We start from the raw sequence: 23,017 nt of genomic DNA, 5'->3' as shown, positions 1-23,017 counted from the left end.
GATATCTCTTAATCTTAATAGATATCTCTCTAAATAAGAGATATCTCTTTCACTTAGAGAGATATCTCTTTCATTTAGAGAGATATCTCTTTCACCTAGAGAGATATCTCTTTCACTTAGAGAGATATCTTTTACCTTTAGAGATATCTCTTACACTTAAAGAGATATCTCTTTCACGTAGAGAGATATCTCTTATACTTTAAGAGATATCTCTTTCACTTAAAGAGATATCTCTTTTACTCTGAGATATCTCTTTTACTTTGAGAGATATCTCCTTCACTTAAAGAGATATCTCTCTAAGAATTCCTAGAGAGATATCTCTCAAAGTATAAGAGATATCTCTTTAATCGTTGAAAAAGAGATATCTCTCAACGAGAAAGAGATATCTCTTTCCAATATTTTTATTAGTTTGAATACTTAAGTACTCCTCCCTAAAACGGAAGCCCACCAAAGCAAATCTTACCATGATGGCAGGGGTGTTGCTAAAACGTGGAACGGAAAATGGAACGGAAAACGGAAAACATATGCAATAATGTCATGAGGTCAACATTTTGCAAAATCAAAAGGCTTATTTTGAACAAGGAATGCAAAACTTACAGAGAGAACAGGAAATCATCCTCAGAATCTACCATTTCATATTGATACCTCATACTAAAGCATTATTATGTATTTTTACACGGTGTGTTTTGCGGATGAATGTACCAACAGGCGCTTGCTTAATATTTTGCATATAGTAAGTTTTAATAAAAATATTAAGCAAGCGCCTATTGGCACCATCTTTTCCCCCGGCTTTGTCACCCCCCCCCCCCGATTTTGTTTCACAAATGAAGAAAAAATAAATAAAAATAAGGCAACATACTGAAAAGACTTGAATTATAATTTATTACGGCTGGTATGGTAAGAAAAGATTTTATGAGCCCAATAAAAGGTACACCCCCCTCCCCCGAAAACAACATTGTAAAAGATGAAATAATTCTTTGAACAATTTTCCCTAAACATTGCCTTTTTAAATCGAACGTGCTTTTAATCGAACTACATATGTTAAGATAACTGAATTTGAATTCAGTTCTACACCTGGTACAATATACATTTATGTATCAAATCAAATTTTAAAGCGAACGAATCCGGTGAAGAAACAAGTTTTGCCTCATATGGGATGAATCTATGCGAAAGTTCTTACTTTTAACGATATCCTGCGGATTAGTGTTGAAAGTTAAGAGATACAGCAGGAAAGAAAGATTGAAACAAAACCAATGTTAACTAGGGTGAAGTTTACGACCAATAGTTAGAGAAATTAAGATTTATTTCAAAATATATGAAATAGTTAAAAACCTAACACAGAATTTATACTTGAATGGAATTAAAAGTCATCTCATTCTTAATCCAAATGTTAAGCTATACAAGTATTTAGTTTAAAAATTAACTGCCAGAAGTCCTCACTATTTAGGATTGGAGTGTTGCGGTTACTAAGTCTCCTGTTAGTTAAAAAATGATAAATCAGACAAAAGATGTTTAACTTGTTGACTAAATAAGATCATGAATTATTATTATTTTATACATATCACACTCCTTGTTGTAAGTACACCCTTACACGGTATTATGTGTAAATACGTGTACATGTGCGTTAATGACGTTTTGCCACGGGGGGGGGGGGGGGGGGGGGGGGGGGGGGATGATAAACCACGTGTGTTCTTTTCATTCTCTACCCATAGGTTAGGTGTCACTGCTCGCTAACACCTCTGTCATTGCCAAAATTTCGAAATTCTCGTAAAATGCCTTGTAAATTCTTATACTAACGTTTAACTAAATTTGATTAATCAATTTATGATGCAAAATTTTAAGATAAAGTTGTTTTATCACTTGTAAACAATTCCCAAATTGTTGATTTTAATCAAAATGGACCCCCACCCCTGATTTTTACCGTTATCTTATCTACATTAATCGTTCCAATTCTTAAATGGGAAGATTTTGCTTTTTACCGCATGTGAGATGTATATACATTGTATGTACAGGTAACAGAAAACAAAGACAATAAATTGATGAAATATGCGAGCTAGACTAGATTTACCCCAACCACCTCTTCAACCTTTCCCGCCATTTGTAGGCTAGAAGTATTTTGCTTGGTTAAAAAATAGGGTTACATCTTTTCACTGACAATGCAACAGGGTGAAGCCATTATGATCACCGGGGGGGGGGGGGGGGGGGGGGGGGGGGGGGGGATCTAAAGAGGTATCTCTTTATATTAAAGAGATATCTCTTTTTGAAAATTTAAAGAGATATCTCTTTATATTAAAGAGATATCTCTTTTTGAAAATTTAAAGAGAGATCTCTCTAACTTAAAGAGATATCTCCCAAGCGTAAAGAGGTATCTCATTTGCTTAAAGAGATATCTCTTTTGTTTAGAAAGATATCTCTTTAAACAAGAGATATCTCCCTAGCATAAAAAGATATCTCTCTAACTTACAGATATCTCTTTAACCAATAAAGATCTCTCTCATTTAAAGAGATATCGTATTTTATGAATAAATAGTAAAAGGGCTTGCCATACATCCCACCTCTGGTATATCCAGGGGTCCGTGTTTGCCCAACTCATTGTTTTGTATTGCTTATAGGAGTTATGAGATTGATCACTGTTTGTTATCTTCGCCTTTCATCATTGATAAAAAAAACGAAAACAAAAATGGAGAAAATTTTTCACATTGTTGTACTCCAACTTTACAGCTTAAAATTTTTTCTGACACACCATCCATGCTGATAAAGATTTCATTCCCCGATACATATCTTTAATGTAGGCATTTAAAATATTTTCCATCAATACCAAAAATCACTCTTCCAAACAGTGTCAAAGCTTGCTTGAAGTCAATAAAAGCACAGAATAGTTTCTTTTTCTGTTTCATAAGAGTTTCTGTTAAGATATGCAGTGTTAGAATATGATAAACATTAAAAAAAAAATTCTAACGTTTTCATTTCTTGGGACTTCTACACTCCAGCTATTTCATGACGTAAACCCTGTAAATTTTTTTTTATATACATCGTAGACTAGCTATGTACAACGGATCAAAATTCTACGACCTGTAATTCTTCATGCAGTCAAATCAGAATCTTTTTGCAAATCCTTGAATAGCATAAAAAATGAAACAACACAAATCAAATAAGGTTTTATGTTTTTTTCTTATACGGTTTAGGTACATAAAAGATACTCAAATGAAATAATAATATGGTAGGGTTTTAATTTACAAATTCAATAATATATTAATGAACATATTTTACTTTGCATATAACTACAGGGAAAGAACGGCACAACACCGACACTTAAGCCCAGAACATATGTCCCGACTGTGAAGCACTAATTAACATCAATCTGCCAAATATTGCATAGACCTACTTCAAATGCCCAACAGTTTAGATTAAATAACCGTATTCATTTCTAGACTGGGGGTAGGAGGTGGAGGTTGAAGGGGTGTTATAAGCTTTGGTACACAGTTTAGATTAAATAACCGTCTTCATTTCTAGACTGGGAGTAGGGGGTGGAGGTTGAAGGGGTGTTATAAGCTTTGGTACACGTGTTGTCTCATTACAGGAAGAAGAATTCAACAAGACAACACATTTTCTGTATAGATAAAGTTTTAGAAATCTGCAGACACACGAGCAGGTGATAAGATATTGGATACACTAAGCACCTAATTATTGGATCAATTCAAGCTTGGGATTTGGAAGGATTACATCGAGTATAACAAAGCAAAGTATACTGGGAGTTGGGGAGGATCATCTAGTTTAACTGTTTATAACACTTTTGTGTCTGATTCTTTCCCATTTCACTTTCAATAAAAACATGGAAAATTTCCAATTTGTTTAAAGTGGACGGATAAAAAACCAAGTTACAATAATTGCCAAAGAAAGATAACTCTGTTCACTACCTGTGTAACCAATAAATCCTGTAAAAGGTGTTCTTTAATAAAAAAAAAAACACCGCTATTTTCAACGTCACCATGTAATGTGCAAATCAATTTTCACCCCATTTCCACAGAATATTCATATAAACCTAACGGTAACCATCAGTATTTTTCAGATCCACATAAAATCTTGTCAAATGAGAGACTGGTATTGGAAAACATTTAGTACTGTAAAACTTAACAGATACATAAAAGGTTTTGGATACACATGTACACAAAAATAACAAAAACTTGGTTCAAATTAAAAAAAAAATAACATACTTGTATATAGACAACTTATACTGATTAGATTAAAGTATCAAATATACATCTAGCACATAGATGAAACATACAATGGAAAATGATGGGTTATGAAGATTCTGTCCATATACCTATATTACTTTATGTGAGCTAATTTTCAAAACATTCAACTACATAATCATATGGTGCAAAATATTTTAGACACATTCCTTCATGTCATGGATACTCTGCGACAAAACACTTCCCTTTGGGATCTTAAACAAAACTCTCAATATACCTGAAAATCGTAATTTTAAATCTCTTAGAGGTTTGTGTCCAAAGTTTCTTTTTCAAATATTCCTTGACCTATATAAATTCATTACATAAAATGAACATATACCACGAGTACATGCATTAATCAAATACATTGTTAGAATTTATCAAATCACTTCTTGTGTTGAATAACAGTCTTTACACTCCTGTATACAGAAAAGAAAGACTACCCAGAAAAACAAAATATATCATAGTGTACAAAAGGAAAAGATCAAATGGCATTGAACTGCTTTTCACACTGCCTGATTTCAAAGTGAGGTTTTGAGAAAGGGGAAATATTTAGTATTATTTACACAATTATTGTATTATGCGTAGGTAAATAAATAGATCTACTGAACACAAGATTTGTCCCTGCAGGTTACAGCAGAGTTTCCAACACATAAATAAAATCATACACCTGGTTTCATTGATAGGAACAGCTGTATTACCTGAGCAGATACCAAGGAGAAAACATCTATCTCTGTATCTACCCAAAACACAAAACACTGCAATAGTATATTTCTTTGAATGGGATGGTTCTGAATGAGTATTGATATTAATTACAATCATCTTTGTCTAACTACTTTATATGGTGTTTTTTACATGACTAATCACACATTATCTATATGGATATGCGAGTATTGAGATATAAACTTGAACCAAGGTCAAATGATCATATGAAAGAGCAATGGTTGACATTCAAATATGTATATTAGATTACTGACCCTGGTTTAAAACCTAAAAACTCAACAACAAAAAAATACTTCTGAAGGTTTTTTTCAATAGAGATCAGTGGTAGTAAATTCAACCAGAAATTATAAACTGTATTCAAACTAGTACTTGAGTTTCAAGGTTAAAGGTTATTCTGGAAATTACTATGCAATTCATCCATCCTGTCTGCAACAGCCAGGACAAAGTGAATTCTAAATGTTTCTTGAAATCAATGCCTACACTACCCACCTGAACGGGATCATGTGTATCATAAACATATCACACACAACTATTGTAAACAAACTTCGTTTGCAGGGGGTATAATTAAGCAAACACAAGCTAGATAGTATAAAAATGCACAGAAAAACATAAATGATATTGATAAAATACTAAGCTATCTGATTTTGGGACTCCATTTAACAACAATCAATAGAATTGTTTGATGCATATGATAAACCAACACTGATTAAACATTAATAAAATATGGTTTACTGCAATCAATCATATGATCACTGAAAAACAATCTAAATCTAACAGTGCTAGCCGATTGTGTCACTAAAGGAACTGATATGGATAGGAGGATACCCTCTTCACAAATGATTATAAACACTGATTATTGATAAACACAAATGAGGTACGGATAGAATTAAAATAAAAATCACTGAGGTGGTAGACATTAAATCTGGGTCAAACAGAGGTTTCCCTGAACACTCGTGTTGAGGTTCCGTTCTGTTGACGAATGTGAATGTACTTGGTTGTGTCCACGTGAGATATTTTGACCTGGGTACTTGGAATAATGACTTCTGTTGCTGTTGGCAATTGCAGAAGTTCAGGTGCTGACACTGTAGGAGCTGAAATAATAAATCATTATGATCAGATCACCATTAATTTTTCTGAGATGCATGTAGTTTCTTACACTGATATTATAACAAGTAATTCTGACAGCATGTGACTGTGAAATCAGTGATTCATTTAAAATTATATGTATGATAGAAACATAGATTTTGTTGATCTTGTTGAATTTAAAATATTTCAAAAATTAATAATCAATATGTTTCAAAATAATAAGGGGCAATAATTTGAACAGTTTTGAATCTTCATTCAGTAAGGGATCTTTTGTAAAAGTTTTGTCTTTTCTGGTCTATTGGTTCTTGAGAAAATTTTTAAAAGATGCCACCATGTATTTTTTTTTTTAAATTTATCTCCCCTTTGAGAAGAGTATAACCCTTCATTGGAATACTTTCAAATCTCCTTCACCCAATGATGCTTTATGGCAAATTTGATTGACATTGTCTTGCCCATGTGGTTCTGGAGGAGAAGTTAAAAATGTTAAATGGACAGAAGCCAGACAAAATGTGATCAGAAAAACTCAATGAAACACATAAAAACATACATAGTTTCTTGAAATGTAGAAAAACAAAAATATCTATGCATAGATAACTTGAGCAGAATCAGAAGTGCAGCAATGTTCTGAGAAACATGTAGAAATTCAAGCAGTGTAGGGAAAAAAGTAAGGTAGGGAAAAAGAGATGTACATGTATATTCTGTTTGAAAAGCACTGTTAAGTTTGAATTAAGGTGATACTACACCAATGTTTTATTTCATGGCTCGTTATAGCGTTTCATATGGAACATGATTTCATCATTGAAAGAGCGACAAAATTTCTCAATTATTCTATATGAATTTTGTGTGTTTTCCCAAATAATAAAAAAGGTGTTTTGTTTGCAAATAAAAGATTTCAGAGTCCAAATTTCACTGTGATTGATTGCATCTCCATTGCTCAGAATGCAATGTATGTTAATGTGAAGGGTACTTTTGTGGTATAGAAAATCTAATAAATCCTTTATAGTCACAATACAATTCCCACAACATAAAGTTACAACAGTATATAACTACACTATTAAAAAAAAGTTAAGATATATTTTAATGGAACTTTTTAACTTACTTTACAAAGCATGCATTATTTGACTTCCTACATGTTTGTCATAGATACATGGTAAGAATTCACTCACAGCTTTTATTATAATCCTACGCTGATCGTTATAAAGCACTTCATGTGTTTAGCTATTTTACACACTTGCCATGAAAATATGAAATGGTACTAGCAGCATGTAAAATCTGCAATAAACTCCTCTCATAGATTAAACACATATTAGTAGCTAAGACTAAAAGCAGATTTACAGTAAACCGTTAAGGTTTAGAATGTATGAACATCAATAATTCACAAAAAGCTAAGATGCAATGTATTAGAATTTATATGTTCAGTTTCTGCATGTCAATCACTGCTGTTAAGGTTAGTCTATAACTCAAGTCAATGACAAATTACATTCATACTAGCAGTTAGGATTGCATCAAGTACTGCAATATTTACAGTGGTTAGATTGTTTTAGTCACATTTTACAGAATCTTAAAGCCCACTATTTAATATTTGTATTGTATATATGCAAACACATACTTTAAAAATGCATGCACAGAAGCTAGACATCCATTGTTTATTAATCCCTTGAATTCCTGTATACTTCTTCTGAAGCACTTACATGCCATTTTCAAACTGAGTTAATTATTACATAAGAAATTCCATAGAAATCAATAATTCAGGTAATCTGTAATGTCCGAAAAAGAAATGTGCAAATATAGTTTATATGACATCTAAACAGTATACAGACAGAAGGTAAAAGTAATAAAAAAATTTAACTCACAACACCAAACACAGGTCAATGGGAGGTTCATAACAACACGCACGGACATGGACACAGTCGTCTTCTGGCACCCGAAGATTCTAAATTTCTCTCTCTCCCTTCTCCATTTACCATCAACGTGGAATTTTCCAAGGATTCATCTACCGTGCTACCATCTTGATATTTCCTAACAAACCCTTCATGCTCATGCAAATTATTTGGAGAGACAACACACAACACATCATCATGCTCTACAACAGCTGCTGTATTGCTGCCACCACCAGTTATATTTTTCTCAGGGCTTGTGTTTTGAGAGGAGGAGGGGGACAGATCAGAGTGGGTAGTACTGGCCGACTCATAATTTACAGGTATTTTGTTTTCATTTGAGTCTTCCTCACTTTCCGTTTCATTCATGTCCTCCGATGACGAGCTATGGTGCCGCGTTTTTGGCCGTGTTCTAGGCCGGGGCCAATTTAGTAACACTTTTTCCATGCAAACAACTTGTTTTGCAATATTTGCAAATGATGAGCGCCGTTTACCAGAGGAGCCATCTGTTAGATGGTCAAAGGAAGGTTTTTGAAGGGAAGGTTTGAGCCGTATGGAGCTTTTGAATTCTGGAAGGAGTGCTTGCTCATTAGCAAATGTAGTGAAGTCATGAATGTTTATCTCATTAATGTCTTTCACTACAACTGGTTCCCCATTAATGGACAGAGTAGCAGACAATGATGGTTTGAGGCAGTGTTTGGAAGTGTTTTCTTTACCTTGACTCCTTTTGAGGTGCAGGAATAAATATACAGGCTGGAAAAGGCAGAAAAAATAGATGTACATAGGTGTATAAAATGAAACACTACAGGTAAGTATAAAATTAATCACTTACACATGCAAATTCTATGTGTATACATGTTAATACATTTATATTCCCTGTCTGTATTCCAGTACATTTGATAACAAGAAGCCTACGAGTCTTAACGGTCACCCGAGAATCACACAAAAAAACTCTAACAGTTTATTTCTATATATAGTTACATGATTGTGCAATAAGTGCATCTTTCAAACCTGGAGAACAGAATGGGTATTAGATACTGATCAATCCTTAAAACATTATCTTGACATCAGCCACCTTTGTGCATGAGCTTCCAATGTCTCTTTATCAAAATGACGTCACCTACAGAGCAGAAGATGGAGATGTAGCCAGAGACAGACAGGGTGATTCTTATATACCATCTAAATATTCTTTGCTGTGGCGACTCCTATGACCTTTAATTTGTTTTAGATATGTTCTTAAAAATTCAATGGTCTTTTCACCATGTAGTCCTCCTCTGGGGCCTGAACACTTCACCTAGAGTTCAGAAATTTCAATTGTTTTAGATGCCTCCAACTCATTATAAGTATGCAGTCATTCTCTGTGCTAGGTGTTCAGTTTAGCTGTTTTGTGTCTGTGACTAGAATTCAAAAGAAATATCACAAATGTATATGAACTATACAGCCCTGCTCTAAGATTAAATCCCTTGACTCAGGGGATATATACAGTAGAAGCTTAGGGGATACACGTCATAGAGGCTTATTTTCTCATGATATGTGCAGTGTTTGATGCCCTAGAGTCAAGACCGGTTCTTCATTACATGGGCCATAGAGAAAAGCTCTAGCATCAGAACCCCCAATTCATGAATATCACAATTTTGTAGAGGTTCCTTTCCTTATTAGTACTACATACTCAGTCTGGTTATTTTATGTCCAGGATTTTCACTAAATAAGCCAAAAGACAACCTTATCACAAGAGCTTTCGACCTCGGGGCATTTCACTACTAGGGTAGAGGCCTCCTTGCTCATCATGACTACACAAACAATATTTGTTAAATCTTCCAGAGTAAAGATGAAGATTTCTAAAGATTTGATTGATTTTGAACATTGGCCAAAACCTCAAAAAATTATATGTAAAATGGACAACAGCGCATAGAAACAGATTGCAATAGGTCACTGACCAAAAAAACCAACAAACAATTGTTCTTCAAGAAAGTGTCTACACATTACAAGAATGAATTCATACAAGAAATTCACTTCTGAGGTTCATATATTTACATCTATAAAGTATCTGTACTGCAATATACCCAAATAAGTTGAACTCATGTTAATTTTTTGGATCAAGTATGGTATACGTATTTGTAGTCCTTGTGTATATTTACAATATGTTCAAGGAGTAATTCGGTTCATTAAAAATCCGTTAAGGTATGTGTATTTGTAATTCTAGTGTATTTTTTCCATATGTTCAAAAAGTAATTCAACTCATAAAAAGTGCTTTACTAATTCAGTTTTATAGTAAATGACGTCTACAGCACGACAAAAATTATACAAATCTCCTAGTCCCAAAGGTACAATTGGGCTAAAGGTTCAGTAATACAGGGTCGGCATGTCCTCATGTCGACTAGTCTATACGTGAACAGGTCGACCAGTCAACAGGTATACAGGTCCACAGGTCTACACGTCAATTAGTAAACATGTCTACTGCTGTACAGATTGTATAGTATACAGGTTTTCAAGGTGTTATGTATCGATGGTGAAGTAGGGGAACACAGTAACATGATGAAGTCAGTAGGTATCAGTATTGAAAATTATACATCCTCATTCAACGATATGTCCAATATTACAGAGGTTATTCAGAATCACCCACAGGCTGAAATGATCAATGAATTGTGGTGACATTACCAAAATATATAACATGTTACAAGTATTTGCACGATCTCTACTCTTTATCGTTTCGAATATTGTATGCTTCTTAACATTTATTTCTGTATTATGAAATTGAAATCAATTGTTTTTAGTTTCCAATATCACAGAAGACTTGAAGGCATGCATACCCATCAACAGACTGAATATATCAACTTGTCTGCCCATAACCCCTCACAAATATCAAGATGTCGACCTATCGACCCTTAAATATTAACATGACGACCCGTAGACCCTTACATATATTAATCTGTCTACCTGTAGACCCTTAAATATATTAAACTGTCGACCCGTAGACTTGACGACCTGTAGACCCTTGAACATATAAACCTGTCGACCTGTAGACCCCAAGTATATAAACCTGTCGACCTGTAGACCTGACAACCTGTATACCCTTGAATGTATAAACCTGTCGACCTGAAGAAAACATACCAGATTTTTTCTTTTGCAAAATTTATAAGATCAACAACCAAATTAGATTCTTTCTGAAAAATGTTGGTGGCTCTGACAAGAACTGTTTTTGAATGTGTCTGTAAACTCCTTTGATTGTCCTTCTTAGCTTTATTGTGGTACATGTACGAATCTACAGTTTGGTGTATGAATTTCTTTAATAGTGTGCATTGTTTTTTCTATAGGCCGGAACTACTTAAACGTATACTATACTTGGGCCAACTTTTTTTGCATCACATTTTAATGTTTAATTCAGGTTCAAGTATATCCTGCAAAAGTCAATTTATGAATCCTGAGGTTACAAGGTTGTATAGAACTTAACTACCTCTAAATCATTAAGGTGCACCATTCTGTAAGACTTACTTTGTGATCTCCCATACACGTCTCTCGTCCTATTATGTCATACTTAGGTTTGTGTTTGTCATCCTACAATGTAAAAGTCTAATTTCATGATTTTAGAATCTATATAAGGTATCCAATATATAATACGAGAGATAAATGATATATATATGTAAACATCATTCAAATTGCTACAAATATATGCCTGTTAGCAAATCAGGGGTTTTGATATCTTGATTTCATTCGATGAACACATTTTTGGGCTAATCATGGATTGGATACCCTAAATTTCTTAAATATTCCTTTTAAACCATGAAAAGCTGTCCACTTACATTAACAATTATATTTTTGGCACTGTGGGACAACAGTATTCTGTCACACCAAGAGGGACATCTTGTTTTCATGTACGACAATCCATCATTTACATCTTCACAAAAAGGGTAGCTGAAAATGTAAGTATACATTAAAACCACACGGAAAAAAAATTTCTAACATTGAAAATGAGATGTAGGAGTTACTTTTCCTGCTACATCTCAATGTTAAATATAATTTGTGTTTTTGTTAAAAACAATTGTCTCCTCAGCTCCCCAAATTGAAAATGCTCCAAATTACAGCCCCCTCTCCTTAATGTACTGGATGGTATGGATGAGAAAACAGGTGCAGGAACATAGACATTATAAACTGCACTTTGTGCATTGAGGAAAATGATGGAGTAAAGATTCAACATCAATGTGTCAACCTCTATCATTGTTTTATAGGATACAAAATTAATGACTGTTATGCTGAAGTACCAGTTGGAAAAGTGAACATACCCTTGTATGTAAAAAAAACAACAAAACAAAAACTACAAGAGGCCCATGGGCCACATCGCTCACCTGAGTCACCTTGGTCCATATCAGAAGACTTTCTATATATATTTGCATGTAAAACCGTAGTCCTTATCATGGCCCCAATCTACCCCTGGAGGCCATAGTTTTCGCAAACTTGAATCTACACTATGTCAGAAATTTTTCTTGTAAATGTGAACTTCTTTGGCCCAATGGTTCACGAGAAGAAGATATTTGAAGATTTTTCCTATATATTTGTATGTAAAACTTTGATCCCCCCTTGTGGCCCCATCCTACCCCCAGGGGCCATGATTTGAACAAACTTGAATCTGCACTATATCAGAAAGCTTTCATGTAAATATCAGCTTTTCTGGCTCAGTGGTTCTTGAGAAGAAGATTTTTTAAAAAAAATTCCTATATATTTGTATGTAAAACTTTGATCCCCTATTGTGGTCCCATCCTACAACAGGGGGCCATGATTTGAACAAACTTAGCTCTGCTCTATGTTAGGAAGCTGTTCATGTGAATATCAGCTTTTCAGACTCAGTGGTTCTTGAGAAGAAGATTCTAAAAGAATGTCCCTATATATTTGTATGAAAAACTTTGATCCCCCCTTGTAGCCCCATCCTACCCCAGGGGCCATGATTTGAACAAACTTGAATCTGCACTATGTCAGAAAGCTTTCATGTAAATATTAGCTTTTCTGGCTTATTGGTTCTTGAGAAGAAGATTTTTAAAGATTTTTCATATATATTTGTATGTAAAACTTTGATCCCCTATTGTGGCCCCATCTGACCCCCAGGGGCCAGGATTTTAACAATTTAGAATCTGTACTATATATCAGAAAGCTTTCATATAAATCTCAGCTTTTCTGGCTTAGTGGTTCTGGGAAGAAGATTTTTAAAGATTTTTTTCTATATATTTGTATGTAAAACTTTGACCCCCTATTGTGGCCCCATCTGACCCCCGGGGACCATGATCTTAGCAATTTATAATCTGCACTATATCAGGAAGCTTTCATATAAATCTCAGCTTTTCTGGTTCAGTGGTTCTTGAGAAGAAGATTTTAAAAGATTATTCCTATAAATTTGTATGTAAAACTTTGATGCCCCCCTTGAGGCCCCATTCAATCCCCGGGGTCCATGATTTTAACGAACTTGAATCTGCACTATATCAAAAAAAAAAAAAAAAAAAAAAACGAAAAAAAAAAAAAACGAAAAAAAAAAAAAAAACATCTTTGACCCCCTATTGTGGCCCCATCCGACCCCTGGGGGCCATGATTTTAACAATTTAGAATCTGCATTATATAAGGAAGCTTTCATATAAATCTCAGCTATTCTGGCTCAGTGGTTCTTGAGAAGAAGATTTTTAAAGATTTTCCCTATATATTTGTATGTAAAACTTTGACCCCCTATTGTGGCCCCATCCGACCCCCGGGGGCCATGATTTTAACAATTTAGAATCTGCACTACCTAATAAAGCTTATCTATAAATTTCATCTTTTCTGGCCCAGTGGTTCTTGAGAAGAAGATTTTTTAATGACCCTACCCTATTTTTACCTTTTCTTGATTATCTCCCCTTGGAAGGTGGCCTGGCCCTTTATTTTAACAATTTAGAATTCCCTTTACCTAAGGATGTTTTGTGCCAACTTTGGTTGAAATTGGCCCAGTGGTTGTTGAGAAGAAGTTGAAAATGTGAAAAGTTTACAGACGGACAGACGGACGGACGCCGGAGTACGGGTGATCAGAAAAGCTCACTTGAGCTTTCAGCTCAGGTGAGCTAATAAAACATTCCTCTTTGATCTACTGTAAATTATAGGAAAATATCAGATCCCTGGATCAGAACAATGTTAACATCATAAAATGATAGCGAGGTATTGTACAAAATTTCAAGTTTATCCAATTAGCCATATAGGAGAAGTGTTCACAAGCTATTTCACGCCCTCCATCCCTCTTGGATCCACTATAATTTTAAGAATAACAATTGAATCCTCCAGTCCCTACAATATGCACATCTGCAAATGGCAATGAAGCATTGTTGTGAGCCTATCGGAGAAACCATATGGCAGAAGTGTTCACAAGCTTCTTCACTTCCTCTTAGATCCACTATATAATTGGATCTTCATGTCCCGACAATGTGAACATCTACAAATGGCAATGAAGCTTTGTACAAAGTTTCAAGTCTACATATAGACAGACTGACAGAAAGTACAACAAGAGACCCAATGGCCTTATTGGTCACTTGAGTATTAGTTATAAATATAGTTAGTCCCAAGGCCTATAAAATCTAAAAAAATTTCCCCTGTTTTGAATACTACTGTATATTCAACAAGAGTACATGCATGACTTTTAAGATCACATCTTTCTTTTAAATGACCTGGAAAATGTCTCTAGTGATGAAAGGCTTTACATAATATATGTAACATTAACACAATATGACTAATTTGGACCTATCCCTGAGGTTGCAAAATTCACAAGTTTGGTACATACTTTTCTGCTTTTCCTAATTATGCATTTTATAACATATCAGTAAACTTACCCCTTGGATCATCAAATTTACAATTTTGGTTAAGGACTAACTGCTCTTTCTAAATATCCATTTAGTTTTAATTTAGTATCAATAGCACAAACGAAGATGCTATTTTTAAAAATGTTTTACACATGAACAATATGTACTAAGTATGGCCCCATCCTGGGATCAAAACCTTTTCCCTGGGGATCATGAATTTTACAAATTAGGTAGAGGCCTTCCTGCTCTACATCACTATGCATTTAGTTTTTCTTATACAAGTGCAGTTGTAGAGATGATTTTTGAAAACTGGTCACTTTTTGACAGGTTTTGCTCTGCCCCCCAAGGCCTGGGGGGGGGGGGGGGGGTCCTGAAAGTTATAATTTATGCCCACTTGTCCCAATGATGCTTCATACCAAATTTGACAAAGAAATGGAATGGTATTTATCAAGACGAAGTTCAATTGTTCATGCATGACACACAACAAACCAATATAACTCAGCTGACCTAAAAACAATATATCTCCCCCTGAAGGAGGGGAGACATAATTCATACCTACCTTGGAGGGAAAGAAATTTCAAATTCTGACATTTTTTCTTTGTAGGATTGCATTTCAACATCATATCGCTGTAACTACAATGATAATTCAAAGGCATTACCAAAGACTGATTTTTTTTCATCATCAGAATATTTTACAAGTTAATAACAAACAGACTTAATATGTAATAATTTAAATACAGCATCCATATATTCTTCTCAACTAGATTACTTTGTTGATAATGTAGTCTGGCCATAAACAAATTTCTACAACGTATGGCTTATTTCTGTTATTGGATACCCACCGTTGAGTATGCTTCGCTCCTCTCTCCATCACCTGTGGGTCCAGTCATCCCAATTTGCTAGTTCTCATGAATAATTAATGAGGCAATTTTATTGGTCACTCAAGGAAGACCAAAAGAAATATTGCCCAATCAGCAAGTCCCTTTCTACACAGTATTGCTATGCTAGCGAGGTTAAAGTAATACTACCTCTAAAAACAGAAGAATTCCATTCGTATAACTATTAATTTCAAATCAAATCCTCTTTATTTGGAGTCGGAAATTGTATACTAACAATACAACATTAGTTATAAAGAGCTATTTACTGACCAGACATAGATACCATAATATTATAGGAGAAATACAACGTACTGTGCATTACAGATACTAATTTGATTGGACAGTGAATTTAAATCAGTCATGAAAACGAGTAAATTGTTATGAATGGATTCAAAGGGGATGCAGAGAGGTATAAGGCATAGTCAATCGTAGACCCGTATCTGAAGATGCAATGATTTGATAGATTATTCCCTCTATAGTAACAGCAGACATATTGTCCATGAAAAAAAATTATCTCATCGTTGTCTTCATTTATACAAAGTCTCATTGAAATCACAAACTTATTTTGGAGTAGCACTTTGTTCAAAAGTTTATAATTGGTGGATGACTAACAACAAAGAGTGCACAATGACAAATACAGATATCAATAGGTGATAATAGGCGACTCAGGTGACCTAAACACAACTGATGTACTTGTACAAATATAAACGCAATCAGCATTTTGATCAAAAGTATCCTAGAGTCTGCTGTCTCTCATTAACACCCCAAATATATAAATCCCCACGGATGAGACTGGCCTTTTAAATACTAAAAAAAAAAAATCCAAAAAAAATCCAAACTTTGGAGTAGAGGGGGAATATACATGCATTTCACTCACAGTAGCTTGAAAGTGCACATAATGTCAAGGAAAATAGTTATAAGCATTTCCAATTGTACATATATTAAATTAATACACTGAAAAGTGAAGGCTACTTAAGCAACAAAATCTGTCATCTGAAACAAGAAATCAATATCTAATATAATCTGAAAGCCTGTCTGGATCGTAAAATGAATTATGAACATACACTTTTTGCCCTTTTTGAAAAGACCTCTGAGTGTTTGTCATGGTGATCAAATCCCTTGGTTTCCACTGTCAAAACAACCTGAAAAGATATGCATTTTTAAATACTGTATATTTACATTCACTACGTGCATTCTGATATTCAGTTCTGTTGAAATGCATTACTTGTCATTTGGAACTATGAAGAAATGTTTTGTTTTGACCTTGTTAAAATCCGTTTTTTTGGTGCCATCTGTCCATGTATGAATATATATACATTCTACGAATTCTGCGACCTATTTTGCAGAATTGTTGAAATTGTTAGAAAGTATGTTTTATGATTTTTTAAAAACATTTTATCTTAAAAATTATAACCGGACATATCGACCACATTGCTGAGCTGAGCCACCTTGGTCCTCGCTGCCATTGTTCAGCTGTTGTGATTTTTAAAAGATTTTTTTTCCAATCTTTATTTCCATGACAATTCTGAATCTCCAATTATATAAATAACTTGGTTTTGTTAATCACTGCAGAACTAATTTCATAAGCCCCATTTTCCTGCAATGTTAGTGACTTTCATCTCCCATTTAACCAAAGAAAGCATTTAAATATTCAAAGAATGGATTTGTACATTGCATTAACTACATAATTATGTAAAAGGAAGAAACATGCCAAAGGCCTATTTATATCCATAAATTTTGGTCGCCATGAAATACATTATTTTCTCACCTCACTTCACTTTTCTTTTACATTACACTAATGGGTTCTATATTTTAAAATGACATCATGCATGTTACATGATAGATTAACCCCCACTTCAGCAATTCTTGTTATTCATTGAACTACATCTAATCCTTAAATCAAATCAAATAATCAACAAATTATATCATTTGATACTGCATAGAATTTAATATTCAAAATACATAAAATGTATAAAATACTACACACTTTTGCTTCTCAATATGATAGACAGCCATTTAAGTAATAGCAAATGATTTGCAGTCTACAATGTTGTAATTATACATTCATCAAAGTTTTGATTCTTAACCAGTTTTCACACAATGTTACCTATAGGGTGCTGAACCCCTGTATACAGAATATACATTAGAGTATATATATGCAGTGATACCTTGCCATTGCCTTCTTCTGTGTATACAATCTTCGACACTTGATCTTTTTTGCCCTTGATTTGTTGTGATTTGGTTTTAGCTGTAATATCCTGCATTTAAACAAAAATTCATAACAAATGTACCAATTTTTCCTTTTTGAAACATGTACAACATTCAAATGAGAAAAAAACAACAACCCAAAAACAAAACCATGATGAAACAAGAGACCAATGGGCCACATCGCTCACCTGAGTCACCTTGGTCCATATCAGAAGACTTTCCATATATATTTACATGTAAAACCGTAGTCCCTATTATGGCCCGAAACCTACCTCTGGAGGCCATGGCTTTTGCAAACTTGAATCTACACTATGTCAGAAAGCTTTCATGTAAATATGAACTTCTTTGGCCCAATGGTTCTAGAGAAGAAGATTTTTAAAGATTTTCCCTATATATTTGTATGTAAAACTTGGATCCCCTATTGTGGCCCCATCCTACCCCAGGGGGCCATGATTTTAACAAACCTGAATCTGCACTATATCAGAAAGCTTTCATATAAATCTCAGCTTTTCTGGCTCAGTGGTTCTTGAGAAGAAAACTTTTAAAGATTTTCCCTATATATTTGCATGTAAAACTTTGATCCCCTATTGTGGCCCCATCCGATCCCCGGGGTCCATGATTTTAACAAAATTGAATCTGCACTATAAAAAAACCCCCCCAAAAAACCCCACCCAACTTTGACCCCCTATTGTGGGCCCCATCCGACCCCCGGGGGCTGTAATTTTAACAAACCTGAATCTGCACTATATCAGAAAGCTTTCATATAAATCTCAGCTTTTCTGGCTCAGTGGTTTTTGGGAAGAATTTTTTTTAAAGATTTTCCCTATATATTTGTATGTAAAACTTGGATCCCCTATTGTGGCCCCATCCTACCCCAGGGGGCCGTGATTTTAACAAACATGAATCTGCAATATATCAGGAAGCTTTCATATAAATCTCAGCTTTTCTGGCTCATTGGTTTTTGGGAAGAAGATTTTTAAAGATTTTTTCTATATATTTGTATGTAAAACTTTGACCCCCTATTGTGGCCCCATCCGACCCCCGGGGGCCATGATTTTAACAATTTAGAATCTGCACTATATCAGGAAGCTTTCATATAAATCTCAGCTTTTCTGGCTCAATGGTTCTTGAGAAGAAGATTTTTAAAGATTTTTCCTATATATTCGTATGTAAAACTTTGATCCCCTATTGTGGCCCCATCCGATCCCCGGGGGCCATGATTTTAACAATTTAGAATCTGCACTATATCAGGAAGCTTTCACATAAATCTCAGCTTTTTTGGCTCAATGGTTCTTGAGAAGATTTTTAAAGATTTTTCCTATATATTCGTATGTAAAACTTTGACCCCTTATTGTGGCCCCATCCGACCCCGGGGGCCATGATTTTAACAATTTAAAACCTGCACTACCCAATAAAGCTTATCTATAAATTTCATCTTTTCTGGCCCAGTGGTTCTTGAGAAGAAGATTTTTTAATGACCCTACCCTATTTTTACCTTTTCTTGATTATCTCCCCTTAGAAGGTGGCCTGGCCCTTTATATTAACAATTTAGAATTCCCTTTACCTAAGGATGTTTTGTGCCAACTTTGGTTGAAATTGGCCCAGTGGTTTTTGAGAAGAAGTCAAAAATGTTAAAAGTTTACAGACAGACGCCGGAACACGGGTGATCAGAATAGCTCACTTGAGCTTTTAGCTTAGGTGAGCTAAAAAAATCAACATTTATGATGAAATCTGTACAATTTGTTTTCCTTACTCTTAAAATATTTTGTTTTTTAAGATCAGCTGTCTTTCTCAATTCAACATATTTTTGTTAGTTATCATCCCATTTAAATCCTTTGAGCTCTATAATGACTCAGAATTCATATAAGCTGTCCTTTAAAAACAATTTTTCTTTACCACAAGATTTTCTTGAAATTTCCAAAAGAATTTTCGAAGACTTTAAATTTGAATCCTAACTAACAATGATTTTTTCTTCCACTACCACCATAAAATCAGAATAAAATCATCAATTTCATCAAACAAAACAATTAGATAAATCAGTACAGTTTGTTACATATTTCTTCCCACTTCTGGTTTAGATAAACTTTCATCAACACTGTATGAGTATATTGACATTATCGCTCATCAGTCAAGATGAAAAACAATAAGGTAAGTATTGATTGATATAACCACCCAAGCACGACTTCTTGTCTGAAATCACTCAATTATGTCAGCTCTTTCACTACATTAAAATACACTGCACTCCATGTATTTTTATTTCAGTTTAATTCACAGTAAAGCCTATTCAACATGTGAAAACTTTAACTAAACTGTTACCTGAACAAGATGGTTTATGTCAAGCCGGAAATTAAAATCTCCAAATATAAACATAGGGAATTTGTCATACTGGTCTTGGTCAAACCTGCGTATAAAAGCATTTAAATATTAATATATATCATTTGTATCTTCAGATTATTTACCGTCAAGACTTTTGTAAGTTTTTACATTGGATGTTAATATAGCTATATATTTATGTTTGCAGTACATTAAATCTGAACAAAATATTAAAGAGTTTATAAAATCTTAAGACTTATAAGTTTCAATCCCCCCCCCCCTCCCCCCCCCCCATGAGAAAATAACTTCCATGTTAATTATGTTTTTTCATTTCATCTTGCAAATTAAACAAAGAGAAGAGGAAAAATCAGTGCATCTTATATCAGTCATTCTCCATGAATTCGGTAAGTGTCAGTCGTAAATAAGCACAGTTTTACATTGAGAAAAATGTTCATGGTTTGAGAAATATAAGCATGTTTGTAATGATGAAGAGTTAGCAATACCCCCCCCCCCCCCCCCCCTTCCAAAATTACAGATGATATCATTTTTATGTATCGTATGTGTTCTGTTTGCCATATCAATTGACTTTTACCAAATGCCTTCATTAATATGGCCTTAATGAATGAGTTCCCCATCTAATATTACTACATATCCGCAAAATGACATGATACATACAATAAGATATTTAACTGAAGTAAAACACCACCTCGGTCGAAATTACCCAGGTGGTCGAAATTAGACCACCCTACCCTACATCAATTTGCAAAATCCTATTAGCGAATGAGAGACAGTGCTTTACCTTTGTAGGGTGTGAAGGAATGCTGCCTTTCTATTGTCACTGTACACTGAGGGACTCTACAAAACACACAAACCACAAACATTATCAAGTGTAGGAGTTTTTAATCATATCTGCAAATGGTGAGGGGAGATTCTTTAGATTTTGGCTTTGCTTTATTTTCCTTTTTTCTGTATGTCTACATTTTTGCTACTTTTTACAGATCCCACACATTTAATAAATTCAGATAATACATCGACATTTCTTCTTGGCCTTCACTTAATTCATCTACATTGTATAGTTAAAATCCACATATTTCATCAACAAGTTAATGGAGCTTGAAGATAAGTATCTTGCACAATATTTTGTTTAGAACATTAAAGATAGTAAATAAGTTAAGTAAACAATCCTAAGAAAAGTTTGAAAAAAGGTAATTTACTCAAGATTATATACCTTGCATTGATAATCAATCCTATCTCTATCAATAACGAAAGCTCTCTAACTGAATGAATCTCAATTAAATGCACATTTCATTTTTCAACTGAATTTGACATTTTTGGCTGAAAAATATCCATCTGCATTTACCCAATGAACAATTGCACTGCAATATCATTTTATCAATACCATGATTCTATATATCGCTTACACTTTCGTAGCGAGACCTGTTCCAAAAGTCATATTGTACAAAAACTATAGTGTTTGTGTTGTGGGTACATCCTTCACACACAATGAGAGAACGACTGACTAGTACTACAAAGGACAACAGCTCTTAATGTTACAAACTCAACACCTCACCAACATTTATCTGAGACAAATTGTCTTGATCCATGCATGTGTGGTCAATAAAGGGTTTATAAAAACCTAGTAGTACACCAGTTCCAAAAAACATCATCTGGAAGATATAGACTTGGCATGCAACACTGGATACCGTCTAGTCCCAACCAGGCAGAGCCCAACAGGAAGCAGATTTATTTGTGGTCTGTGTCTACTGAGCAGTCAGAAAAAGCAGAAGCTCTGTTGTGTAATGTAAGAGGCTGATCAGCAGTCAAAATTCAATTAGAAATAACAATTCATAGAGCTGTAGATGCTACTATATATATATATATACAGAAGAAAACTTTCATTTCAATTAATTAGGTCATTTACTTGATTACATATAATTCATTCAATATAAAATGTACTTATCAAACTTCAATTTCAATTTCAATAATTTTAAAAACAACAAATAAAATTTGGTATCCCATCATCATGCGACACACCATTTGCCTAATTTCAATGCATAAATATCAAAAAGCATCAAATATGGGTCACTGTCTTTGCACAAAATATGTGGGGAAAATATTTAAATAATCATGCAAATGCAAAACAATTAACACAGTGATATAACATTGACATCTGCATTTTAGATACATTTGTACTTATAAAGGACTTCTGAACCCTGTTCGTAATACTACTTACTATCAACTGTTTGAAGGCTGATTTTGAACACCAGCAATTTCATTTGGATTGCAGGAATGCAATTACCTCGGCAAAAAGAATGCTTCAGAAACTTCAACTCAATAACTAATTTTGAAAATATAAGTCAAATGAATTACAATTCCTTTGTGCATTTACAAGGATGCATGTTTTAATATAGGCAGGGCCATTACGCAGTGGAAGCACTGACAGATTAGTGTAATTTTTCTCCAAGTTTATTGGTGAAAAACTCATATTGCCAACTTCCATAAACAAGAAATGATGGGTTCAACTTCATTACTTTTCATATTGAATATCAAGTGAAACTACCCTAGATTGATTTTACACAACATTAACAACAAAAGTTTTCATATTGCTAAATTACCCAATCTAACTCAACACTCCTGCTTTGCATGACAATAAAATTTCAGAAAATCATCTGTGTGGTGGAATCCATCTCGGAGATCTAAAATCAATAGGCATTAGATGTTTTAATGCTGATAGACGCACAAATCATTATCTCCCCACTACTTCCACTTCACAAAATGTCATTTATCATATCATGTCACGCCAAGAGTGTAGAGTATCAAAACTGAAGGATATTAAGAGTGCACTAATTAGCTAGCCTAAACCACCGATCACTAGCACAATTTTATAGTATATACAG

General features: G+C 34.1%; 1 protein-coding gene across 1 annotated transcript in view; it reads right to left on the bottom strand.

Annotated features, from left to right (window-relative positions):
* Positions 1–3,143: 3,143 nt before the first annotated feature.
* The window catches only part of LOC125658156 (inositol polyphosphate-5-phosphatase A-like), a 59,388-nt gene continuing 39,514 nt past the window's right edge, over positions 3,144–23,017 (bottom strand). Inside the window, 10 exon segments of the mRNA XM_048889316.2 lie at positions 3,144–6,046; positions 7,895–7,990; positions 7,993–8,671; positions 11,411–11,473; positions 11,719–11,830; positions 15,281–15,354; positions 16,664–16,741; positions 17,768–17,857; positions 20,124–20,208; positions 20,920–20,975. Of these exon segments, the coding sequence (XP_048745273.2) occupies positions 5,883–6,046; positions 7,895–7,990; positions 7,993–8,671; positions 11,411–11,473; positions 11,719–11,830; positions 15,281–15,354; positions 16,664–16,741; positions 17,768–17,857; positions 20,124–20,208; positions 20,920–20,975 (1,497 nt within the window). The 3' untranslated portion in view covers positions 3,144–5,882.

This window comes from Ostrea edulis, chromosome 9 (genome assembly GCF_947568905.1).
Source record: "Ostrea edulis chromosome 9, xbOstEdul1.1, whole genome shotgun sequence".
Classification (NCBI taxonomy): domain Eukaryota; kingdom Metazoa; phylum Mollusca; class Bivalvia; order Ostreida; family Ostreidae; genus Ostrea; species Ostrea edulis.
Note: the sequence above shows the minus strand (reverse complement) of the source record. Positions and strands in the feature narration are given on the sequence as shown.